Source organism: Glycine soja, chromosome 12 (genome assembly GCF_004193775.1).
Source record: "Glycine soja cultivar W05 chromosome 12, ASM419377v2, whole genome shotgun sequence".
NCBI lineage: Eukaryota > Viridiplantae > Streptophyta > Magnoliopsida > Fabales > Fabaceae > Glycine > Glycine soja.
In genome coordinates, this window is record NC_041013.1 from 40,502,258 (window position 1) to 40,514,638 (window position 12,381).

The 12,381-nt window shown below is 31.1% G+C and overlaps 1 protein-coding gene across 1 annotated transcript; it reads left to right on the forward strand.

Annotated features, from left to right (window-relative positions):
* Nucleotides 1-8,223: 8,223 nt before the first annotated feature.
* On the forward strand, nucleotides 8,224-11,429 carry LOC114379626 (cytochrome b6-f complex iron-sulfur subunit, chloroplastic-like). Its single transcript, XM_028338311.1, has 5 exons — nucleotides 8,224-8,386; nucleotides 8,493-8,734; nucleotides 9,871-9,988; nucleotides 10,334-10,516; nucleotides 11,154-11,429. Exons 1-5 carry the CDS (start codon nucleotides 8,348-8,350, stop codon nucleotides 11,253-11,255), a joined length of 684 nt encoding a protein of 227 aa, XP_028194112.1. The 5' UTR covers nucleotides 8,224-8,347; the 3' UTR covers nucleotides 11,256-11,429.
* The last annotated feature ends 952 nt before the right edge of the window (nucleotides 11,430-12,381 follow it).

Consider the following 12,381-nt stretch of genomic DNA (forward strand, 5'->3'; position numbering starts at 1 on the left):
ATAATTGTTAAATATGAGTTATTTTTATAATAAAATATATTAAAATATCTTTAAAAATATTTATTTAGTAGTTATGTTTGGCTTAAAGGATAAAAGTTGATATTTTTATTATTTATGACTTGCAGATATGAAAAAGATAGATTAAAAGAAAAAAAATCGAGAAAATATCAAAAAGAAAGACTTTTAGTATTAGGTCCAAGTCCACTTCAATCACTATAAATAGAGAGTCACGCCACGGAGTTTAGGATCACGACAGAACCCCTTTAATAGGGTTTCATTTACTTCTTTCCTTTCTTTCACCCATTTTATTCCATCCCTTCTTATATCCCATTTAGTGTAAAGTCCTCAATGGTCATAAATTAGCTAAATCTCTAGTTAGGACTTGACAGGCCTAAATCCCTAGTTATGTATGAATTCCATATCGGGGTAATTTTTTTAGACTTTTTTTGTCACTTAGCTTCAGGCTTGTGCGCGGCAACTTATATCATAATTAAGATTTAAAATACTAGCGCACATGCTTAACCTCTGGAAAGAGATAAAGAAGGACCTTGTTCTTTAATTAATGAATTGAAAGATTGGTGTCGCTTATTCAATTATTGATTCTTAACTACATTGTATGACATAAACAATAGTAAAACTAGTGGGAGGAATTTAATGGAAAATTAAGGTTAAAGTGTGAAATTTGGTCAAATCAAACAAACTAGAAACCTATCATAAATATAAAGCAAATATCGTGTTGTGTGCTGAAGTTCAGATTGTAGATTAGCATTTCACATCACATGTAACTAACTCCCCACCTTAATTGACCTACATACCTGAGAACGGGGACATTGTCATACGTGCGTACTTTGAAATTTACATCATACATACGCTTTCATTATGAATGAGTAATAGCAAGAGTGATAAGGTTTGAAATCTTTCCTTGCATGTTTTGAACCACATACGTGTGTGAAAGTGAGAAAGAATAGGTAAGAATTGAAAGAGATCATGTTTTATCCTAGGTTTGTAACAGGCATATACGTACGAACCCTCATAATTAAATAGGGATTAAATAGTCGGGTAGATTACTATAAATAAGTGCAACTGCTACTGTGCCGTGATACTACTTCCCTTACAGCTGTACAAACTTTAAATTACAAACCCCATTTTAACCCAAGCATGAAACATGGGACCATCCTGTACGAGAGCCTTAACCTACTTGTCCAACGGATACGACGTACACGTCTCTTTATATGTATCACTCAATCTAATGCATGACAACTTATAATTACTATAATTCATGCATCCACATACAAATTATATGTACCTCCAAATGTATATTCATTATAATATAGATAAATTGATTTATGCATTTGTCTAACATTTTCTTTATCTTAAGTTGGGCTGTTCTAATAATAATAAGTGAGAACAAAAATACATTTTAAGAATAAAATTATTATTTTAAATAAAAGTTATATGTTGAATTTTTTTTAACATATAAGACCTTTTTTATATAAAAACTAAAAATAAATAACTTTCTTTGTTGGTAAGTTGTCTAAATCTTAAGTTTAAAGCTTAAACTTTAGTTGTTTTATTTTTTATTTAGTTTTGACACTAAGGATTTTTTTTGAAAATGATAAATAAATCATACTAAAATTTATTTAAAAGATTAACATGTATATTTTCATCCACACAAACTTTGGAAACCAAAACTTTACCACGTACTTAAACAAAAGTTATCTATCAACCAAACATCCGAATTTTCCTTGTACGCATAATTAGCGCTCATTTTAAGAGATGGCACATGATGCAGCTTTAAAAGGGTTCCAGCTAATTTTCTTTTTGAACGGAAAGGGTTCCAGCTAATTAATAAAGAAGAAGAAGGTTCAAATAATATCTCCTATGTTGAAATTCTGCTTTAACGCACTAATATTTTAATATTGTGGGCTCCGTATTCGTTTTTCTTCTACTCAACAAGGTAGGTTGGGAAAGCAAGACACCAAGTCCCACTCTGAACCCTGGAGCGCAAAAACGATCATATATAGTGTCATTGTTAAGGGAAAAAATGTCACAACCTAGCTACAACGGTTCTCAGATCAATTGCACCAACAGAACAGATTCATTTAAAACATTGCCCCATCTCTTTGGGGGCCAGACCTGAAACCACACATGGAGGCACGCAGTTCCTTTTATAAGTCACTCTTGTGTGATGAGGGACAGCAATAATACAAATATATATATATATATATATATATATATATATATATATATATATATATATAAGCTAGATCTTGAGCAACAAAAGACAAGACTGAAACATATCTACCATCACAAAAGAAAAAAATTATAGGACTATATGTGACGGTTGGGAATTTAAAATGAACGTGAGTCTAGAACTTTGTCTTTGTTGAGTTATCAATCTAAGCAAATTAAACTAGTGGCTCCATAAAACAAAGACGACACATGTCTCAGTGTGTACCTCATCACCAATATATTGGTCAAAGGAATATATCATTGAGGTTAGTTTTTGGTAAGTATGTCTGTGGGACATGCCTCATTAAGATGCAGGAAATTAAAGTTAGTTTGTGTGACTTTGGGATGTTGGCTCAGTCTTTTTTTTTTTTTTTTTCGATTTGAACTTCATGTTTGGTTGAGAGTTGGATTAGGAACTAGTTTTCGTATAATGATGAATTAGGATTTGAATTTTAGTTGAGACTGATATCTGCATTTACCATCGTACTTTAAAATATTGCTTCCTGCGAACATTGATCCTTACGAGTATTAAAAAAAAAAAAAGACTCGGTGAAATTTAATAATATATCAATTTTTTTGGTACAATTAATAATATAGAATTTAACATGTGACAAGTTAGCATATAGTCATGTTTCTTAAATATACGGTGGAGGAGTAATATTTAGTGTAGCATAAAAGCATTGAGTAACTGTTTGGTATAATAAGTAAACACAATTGACTGAGAATTCAATAATTAATAGAGTAAATGTGAAAGGAATAAAATAAAGTAGTACAGTAACACGTTGCAGAATAAGTATTAAACTCAGTCTTAAATTCATGTATCATAATATAAGTACTTTCATGATAAAGCAGCCAAGGATGTAGCCCGATGACAACAAAATTGGCCCCGATTTAGAGTCTGACATCATGAGCAGCAACCTGTTTAATATGTTGTTGACTAGCTGGGTGAAGAAGTTTTTATCATTAACTTGGAGTGACATACGATGACTATGTATTTGTAATAATAAAGCTATTGAATAAGGAATGAGAGTCATAATTTTTAAGAAATTTCAGTTAATAATAAAACATACTTAAAATAATATATTAGAGAATATATTATTACATTTATATTGTACTCAAATATATTACGTGATGCTGTCAAAATTTAAAATGAGAAAAGACCTAACTGTAATTGTTTATATTATTTGTGTTTAAAAATACATTATAGTAGTATTTTTTTTCTTCGTGTAGAGAGAGGGAAGGAATTTATATTACACTAGTAGTACGTACTATCAATGAGATCTCCTTGCCATCAATAAATCATAATCAAATTACTCATAAAAGTGCGAGTAAAAGTAGGCAGGGCACTGAGGACAGAACCTATTTGTGCGTGAGAGGTTGGTCAGCTCCCCAACGTTTTCTTAAAGTTCAAAAACTTTGCATATAAATAAAATTAAAATAAAATACTACATACTTCAAATTTAATTTTAATTTGGTCTTGGGCGTGTAAGGTATTTATATTTGATGACTCTAACTAAACTGGTCTAGCTCCTCCAAAGTTTTAATCATGAATTTTTAATATCAACCTTTAATATTTTAATACACTAATAAATCGTTAATGTGTTAATTGAGTTGTGAGACAAAGGGCTTTGGAACATTGCAAAATGCAACATGGCCTTTCAAGGGGCTCATATCACTTCAAAACGCGACATTGAAGAACGTTCTATTTTTTCGGTGTTGCTTCAAGCTGCTTGTTGTATCTCTCTCGTACAAAATATACATAATTTTGTTGAGTAGTTCTGCTGTTAGGAATTTTATAATTCTTAATTAATTAATATGGGTTACTTATTATATTATAATATTTATATTAACTATTTATATTTATATGGGTTCAATATAAAGTGATCTAATTCAATGAACCCATTAGACTATCAACTGAAAATTGATATGAGTTTAATGAGCGAAAACCAGGTTGATTCATTAGGGGATAATGAAAATCCTAATAGGTTAAAATCTAATGCATGATTATGATCTTCAAGACACCAAATTAAGAAACAGTTTCTCATTTTCTCATCTGAAGAGAAAACGAGGAAGGTTCCATAAGAAAAAAGTGATTTGGTTGAAAAAGATTATCAAATCAATGGTTCATGACCACCTAAGATTCCGTTGCGTATGATCAAACTCTATGGATTTAAATATTCCTTAAAACCACTTTGTTGAGTGTTATCTTCTTTGACGAAAACCACATATTCTGTTTTTATTGCCTTGATGCAAGAGAAGGCGTAAAGAGACCCATTGTTTTTACTCTCGTTGGAAGACTATTATCCGTTTCTTTTCACAAACTCTTTCATTTTATGAGTTTAATTTTGATGGTGTGGTCAGTATAGAAACTATACAATTAACTAATTAAATTATCACAAATTTAATAGTTACTCAAATAATATTTATTATTAACTCTAAAAATATTATTATAAGGTAATTTATAATTAATAAGTTGATAGTATAAAAAATTATATTCAAATTAGAAGATACAATGCTCTTATACAATTAGTGTCATAATTATTAAGAAAAAGCAACTAAAGAACAAATTTATATATAAAAGGTTCAAATAAGAAGATTCAATGTTCAATGTTAAGATTATTACATGAAAGAATCTCTAAATGTTAAATAATGTTTAAACCTTTCTAATCTAGTTTATGTACTGCTTTTGGTGTAAATAGGTAGTCCCTTAGCTTAGTGATCTTAGATGCAAGTTTTCAGATTTTGTACTTAGCTACTTGTGAGTGTTTCTTTGTGATAGTTGTATTCAATTTCTTGTTTCAAAGAATTTGAAGTTCTCTCAAAAGTTGTCATACAATATGCAGCAATCATTAGAGATTAAAAGGCTTAATTTGGATTATATAATTATATTCAAATAGTTATGATTATTTTAATTAATTATAATTTCAATCATACGGTTATATTTACTTCTCTCATGCGCGCTCTTATATCTCACTTGATGTCCTTTTTACACACACAATGTTTTAAAGTCCTCGTAACGTAAGCTTGCTTTCATTTTAGTCTCTTTTTTTTTCATTTTAATCCCCTTAATTTTTTTTCTTATTTTGATTCTAGAACAAAATTCTTTTTTAATAAAAACAGGAAAATTTTAAGATCATTAAAACGAAAACCAGAGAGAGAGAGAGAGAGAGAGAGCACAAAAGGGTACATAGAGAGATGGAGAAGCACATGATGATTTGGTGAGTGCATGTGGCACGCCATACCTCCCATGCAGATAACAGCATCATTCTATACTTTATTATTTCCATAGAGGGCGTAGACAAGGAAGAGGACCATTACCTAGCTACTTGGGACATGCAAAATAAAAGACACTTATCAACTATTTATGTTTTCTGGGAAGGGCATTACCATTCATGCCTCCCTTCAACGTCAAGATGAGGTAGAAACCGAGTCTTACTTTTGGTGTGCATTGCCCACGACTACTCGAGAGGAGGTGAGGTTTATCTTATCTAGATATTATCTGAAGTGTAGCTAATTTAAGTAAATTGTTGTTGATGTATTAATTAAAGAGTAAATTAAAGTTTTAACTGAGTAAATTAAAGTTTTAACTGATGATATATATATATATATATATATATATATATATATATATATATATAAAGTAATTTACTGTTCTTTAGTTGCTGATTTTTATAAATGTAAATTATTAATAATTTTAATAGTATGACACTAAATTTATTAAATGAAATTTTTACTTTTGATTTAGATTTTTTTTTTATACCAATAGTATCTTGCAGTTAACAGCCAGAGATGAATCTCTTAGGCATAAAACATCATGAATGTGAGTTTTATCGCATTTAACAAAACATTTTTCATTAATATAATTACAAATCAAATCCTTATGAAGCTTAAAGGATTCAAGTATTTATACATCATGTCAACTTAATTTAATTTGATGGTAATGTGGTGAGATTTTTTTTACACGTGTAGTGAGATTTAAAATCTGAGTCTCTGACACATGAAAATGAAAAATTAGTCCCACATTTGATACTAAGTCCCATGTTTTAGTTTGAAATTTTAAGTTTATAAAAGTGATAAGCTTAAATATTTTTGGTGCATTATGTTTAAATATTTTTTTTATTTTGATATATTAAGTTTTAAAAGTTTTATTTTAATATTTTATGTTTTTAAAGATTTTATTTTGGTACATTAAATTTAAAAAAATTTATTTTAATCATTTATGTTTTTAAATTTTTATTTTAATCATTTATATTTTCAAAAATTTTATTTTATTTTATATTTTATTTTTGATAGCAAATGTTACATGTGTTCTTTTAATTTTTAAATAATTAATTTAAAATAATGAAAAAAAAGTGATGTAAAATCTAAAATTATCGTTGTGACATCTCAAACTTCTCATAATTGTTAAGATTCAATGTTTTTTTTATTTAGGTTGGTGTTGAATCGCAGTGTGACTATAAGATGATGTGACGATGTTATTTGATGGATGCATGTTACAAATGATTTGCTTGTTGATGATGATTGTTGTAGTGCTTGAGGAGGTTGTAGATCTAAGTGGACAATGATTGTATTGTTTAAGTTATAGTGAGTATGGAATTTACATAAGAAGATAATAGAAATTAAAAAAATAGGTGGTTGAATGTATTTTAGAAAGTTAATGGTGATTTTTAGACGTCACTATTTTAAATTAATTTATTTCAAATTTAATATTACCTATACACTAATGTTTGTTAATGAAAATTAAAAGAAATGTTCAAAATAAAATTTTTAAAACTAGTAAAATAAAATTTTTAAAAACATAAAAAATCAAAATAAAATTTTCAAAAACATGAAATATCAAAATAAATTTTTAAAAATAATATATCAATATAAAACAATACTAAAACATAATAGATTAAAAGATACATATTTAGCCGGAGGATAACGTCAAAGTTAACCGTTAAACACGTCTTAAAATCAATTCATTGAACATTCTGATATTTAAAGTGCATTTAGACATCAAACGAGCCCATTTTCTGACACGTATTAAGTTCCTTGCAAAGTGCAAACGGGACTAAGGCCTAAAAATATTTTGGGCCCGCCTGGTAAGCTCACGGGGCTTTGTTATTCTTAGTTGGCCTTTTTCCTCTTCTCACTCCCTTGTTTGTTGTTTTCCTTGAATATCATATTCTACCCTTTTCTTCACCTCTCTCCTTCTCTTTCAACCTTTTCTCTTCCGCCACTCTTTTTTTTTTTTCACAAGACACTCTCTTTCCTCTCCCTCTTCTATTCTTATCCCACCCTCATTGTTCCTTTTTGTTTCTTTTTTTTCTTTCACTTCTTGTTGATTCGATGGAAACTAGTTTTTATTATGCTTGAGTATGTGACTATACAATAAAAACATGTTCTTATTTTGTTTAAAAAATAACACAAAAGAACTACCCTTGTGCCAAAGTTTGAAAATAAAATTAATTATAAAAAATAATTCCTTCTTTTGGAAGAAGATTTTTCTGGTAAGAACTTCTTTCGATAGCTTTGTTCTTCCGGAAGAACCTTCTTCCGGAGAAACTACCGAAAGAACTTCTTCCGGATGAACAATTTGTTCTTCCAGAAAAACCTTCTTCCGGAAGAACAAAGCTACCAGAAGAAGTTCTTCCGATAACTTTTCCGGAAGAAGGTTCTTCTGGTAGAACAAATTGTTCATTCGGAAGAATCTTCTTCCAGAAGAAGGATTTTTTTTTTTTAATTAGTTTCATTTTCAAACTTTGACACAAGGATAGTTTTACCCATTCACCTAATTGTTGGGTGCACCACCAATGTTGCTGTGTGCACCAAATGTCCCAAAGGAAAAAAGCCTTAATCCTTAACAAGCTAAAATTCCATGACAAAAAAAGCAAATCAAGTTGCTGTGTTGGACCATGAGGACCCAAAAAACAAGATAACAAGGTGGTTTATTTGGTTGTTGTTGATTGGCTGAAGAACATGTGGCTATGTGGCACCTACGTGGCCTTAGCGCCTTATCCAGCAACTGTTGTGTTGACAGTTGTGGTGGTCCTTTAAGATTTTTAACCTGAAATCTTCACTTCACATCTCTCTATCTTCTCAATCTTCATCTCCAACAAGTGTTTCTGTAACCATGGCATCCACCACTCTATCCCCTACAACCCCTTCTCAGGTACTAAAAAAAAAGATTCTTTTTATTCTTTTTTCTCTATAATGTGTAGCATAGGTTTGGTGCTTTTCGAGTTAACAAAAGGGACTATTATGTTTTGTGATTTCAGCTATGCTCAGGAAAGAGTGGGATTTTCAGTCCCTCACAGGCACTTCTTGTGAAGCCAGTGAAGAGGCAGATGATGGGGAAGAGCAAGGGAATGAGAATTGCATGCCAAGCCACCAGCATTCCTGCTGATAGAGTCCCTGACATGGGCAAAAGACAGCTCATGAATCTGCTTCTTCTTGGTGCCATTTCACTCCCCTCTGCTGGAATGCTTATTCCCTACACCTACTTTTTTGTCCCTCCAGGGTAGGTTTTTGTTTTCCTACACAATTATACTTATCATCACATTAATTAGTTCTTACATCTTCACAAATTTTGGTCGTCAAATTAGTCCTTAAGAGATGCAAAATGTCATTGCCTTTGTCCTTGAACGATTTTATCATCAGATTACTTCGTTATAGGTTTAATTTGTCACTAAACTTGCTCTTCGATTTTATTATGGAGTAAATAATTTATGCAATATAGTATACTGTAATTTAATCACAAACCACCATGTATGATAACTTTATTGATTTTTACAATAACTACTTCAACTGTAATACCGACAATGATTTTTGATCAGTTGATAGTATATAGAAATTAAACTCCTTATTTTGTGTCATCACTTCCTTAAGGATGAATGTGGTGACATTTGAGATCTATAAGTGACAAATGTGGTGACAGAATTTTTAAAAAACTAACATGGCAGCATTTTAAATCACTAAGGAACTAATGAACTAACTAAAATTTAAGAAGGGCTAATGTTGTGTCGTGTGTAACTTTGGAGAAGTAATTACTCCAGTAGCATGAATTCCCCAAAACATAAAATAACAGGTGTTGATAGTGCTCATGTACTAATAGGATCAGCTTTAGGGGATGCCTTAATTTGATGGTGCTTCCATGAGAAGCTTTTCTCTTGAACGTTGAATAATTACCTTCTGCTTTGCTAGATGTGCAGCCTCTTTTTCAATAGTTGTACTATTACTTGAAGCTAATTCATACATATTACTTTTGGTATTATTATTATCATTGTAATGATTTTTGTAGTGGGAGGGAAAGAAGCGATGAAAGTTAAAAATTTGCACATTCCTGACATTGGGGGAGGAGTACTGAATTGATTATTTCTTAATGTTTTGAATTTTGCCTCAATTCTTTAGTTTTGCATTCTAGTCACATTAGTTTAAAAGCTATCTTCTGAACTTAAACTATCAGTTGATTCGAAGAGGAACATATAAATTGCATTGAAAGGGAAGAAAATCTATCATATTGCTCATTACTTGTTGCATTTAGCACCCAAAAGTTTGATAATTAACTCTTAACCTTCCAATGTGTTGCTTTTTATTATTCAATCCCAGTTTCTTCATCTATACAAATCATTAACCTGACTGGGGAAAAAATTACAGTTCAGGTTCTTCAGCTGGTGGTACTGTTGCCAAGGATGCTGTTGGAAATGATGTAATTGCAGAGAATTGGCTCAAGGCACATGGACCTGGTGACCGAACCCTTGCACAAGGATTGAAGGTAAGTGTACCGCTGTTTAGTTAGTGTACTCATAGATCTTCAACAAGTTGCAGATGCTTTACATGTAATATTGAAAGCAATAGCTTCCCTAGACTGCTTTGGCATCATTTCTCATTGCTTCTTTTCTTCAATTATTAGACCTCTTCTCTTTCCTCAACAAATTTATCTTGCTACACTCTGCCCATTTTATACAGTGGCAGTGTTAGAGAAATTTAAACTGTAGTTCTAGTTACAAAAACCAAAGGTTTGGCTTTGTAGAAGTGGAAATGATTTCCTTCTCACCTTCCAACCATAATAACTATTTTCATAATTCTACAATTTGAATCCACCCCCCTTTATTTACAGGGAGATCCTACCTATCTTGTTGTGGAGAAAGACAGAACCCTTGCAACATATGCAATTAATGCCGTGTGCACTCACCTTGGATGTGTCGTGCCATGGAATCAAGCAGAGAACAAGTTCATCTGCCCTTGCCATGGATCTCAGTACAATGACCAAGGAAGAGTTGTGAGAGGACCTGCTCCCTTGGTAAGTAAATTGGAAAGAGTCCTATTACCTTATAAAAGAAAAAATTAAATGAAAAAGTAAAGCGTTTAATGTCTTGAAAATATAAAATGCATTGAATACTTATCATGCAAGAAAGTAGAATGATTGGGTAAAAAACTGTTTTTGATTCCTAAAAGTATAAGAGTTATGACATTAGTCTCTGAAACTAAGAAAATTCAAATTAAATTGCTAGATGTCAAATATGTTCCTAAACTTAACTACTTATTGTTACTTTAGTCCCTAAACTTATGTCAATATTATGGCCTAAGTCATACGACTTTTTGAATTTTGGACTCAAGTGATTTACAGATTGCATTCGTAGGGGTTTCTTTTGAATTTTCGTACTTTTGTGGACTGATGTGACAGTACTATATACTTTAGTGGATCTGAGTAATGTTTTACCTTGGAATGATTAGTAGGAGCCTAGGGGGATTTATAATTATTCAATTGGAAAACCATGTCTTTTGAGAAATTGTGGTATTTAGAGTTTTAGAAGTATCCAGAATTCGTTATGATTAGTTTCTTTACAACCTCAATTTTATTTTTCAATTTTCAATCTCTGCTACACTTGTCTATTACTAGAACAGTGATGTATACTTCTGTTGTTCTTGTTGGACAGTCTCTGGCATTAGCACATTGTGATATAGATGATGGGAAGGTGGTGTTTGTTCCTTGGGTTGAAACAGATTTCAGAACAGGTGATGCTCCATGGTGGGCTTAGACTCCTTAAAGCCGTCCCTCTGTTGTCATGTATATTTAAACATGAAATTCAAACATTCTGTTTTGTATTAATGCATAAATATATTTTGTAATCAAATTGATATTTTGTGAACTGAAGCTAAGATGGAAAGGAACCTGAACGGGTCACTTTTTACCGTGTAACTTTTCACCATCACCTCTCCCGTGGGCTTTCTCTCCCTTTTATTTTCTTCATTTAATGCAATACATAGCTTAGTGCTGCCAAATATTGAACCTTTAGAATCCTTGCTAATTGCTAGGCCTTTTTATAACGCTGATGGTTTATTTTTAGCTGCCAATATGTGGTCTTGTGATTTAAAAGTTAAAACCAATGTTTAGTTATTGAATGTGACACTTAAATTTGATTCATTTTCACAACAAAACACTTTGATTTTATGTAATTATGATAACAATTACATTACATTATTAGTGAAGTTGACATCCGTGGCAAAGAATAAGAGTCGCAACCTGACTAAAAGCAGAATAAATTTGCTGAAGTGTTGACAGAACTAAAAAAAAAAGGTAAGTCTTTCCTGAATTTGAAGAAACAAGAAGAAGCAGAGATGAATTTGGAGTGAGAGGGGGATAGAGATAGGGCGAAAAGTGGAAAAAAAATGAGATTGAAACTGAAGATCTCTGCACATACGGCGAAGGTCTGAGGATTCTTGAAAGATCAGAACAAAAAACTTGAAAAAACAAAGAAATGATGTATCTGATAGAGGAAGAAGAAAAACAAAACTTGAAACGCTATCTATGATTTCAATTTCTTTGATGAGACGAAGGGAGAAAGATCATATACAAGATGATAATATTTGTAATAGAACAAAGAAAATGGAAGAACATGGAAAGAAAGATGTAGCAAAATATGATCCTTGGTAAATACCATGTGAGTAATGGTTGAACCTGAGAGAAGAGAAAATTGTAGAAAATTTACATAATTGAAAATAGAAATGTATTGAAATAAGAGATAATTCTATAAGTACACTGAAACTTAAATAGTCAATGAGAACAACTAATAAAACTAATCTGTAACTAACATTTTACAACTCTATTGTAGTGGAAGATCAAGTTGTTCTATAGATTAAGACATTGTAAAGATACAGTTACAT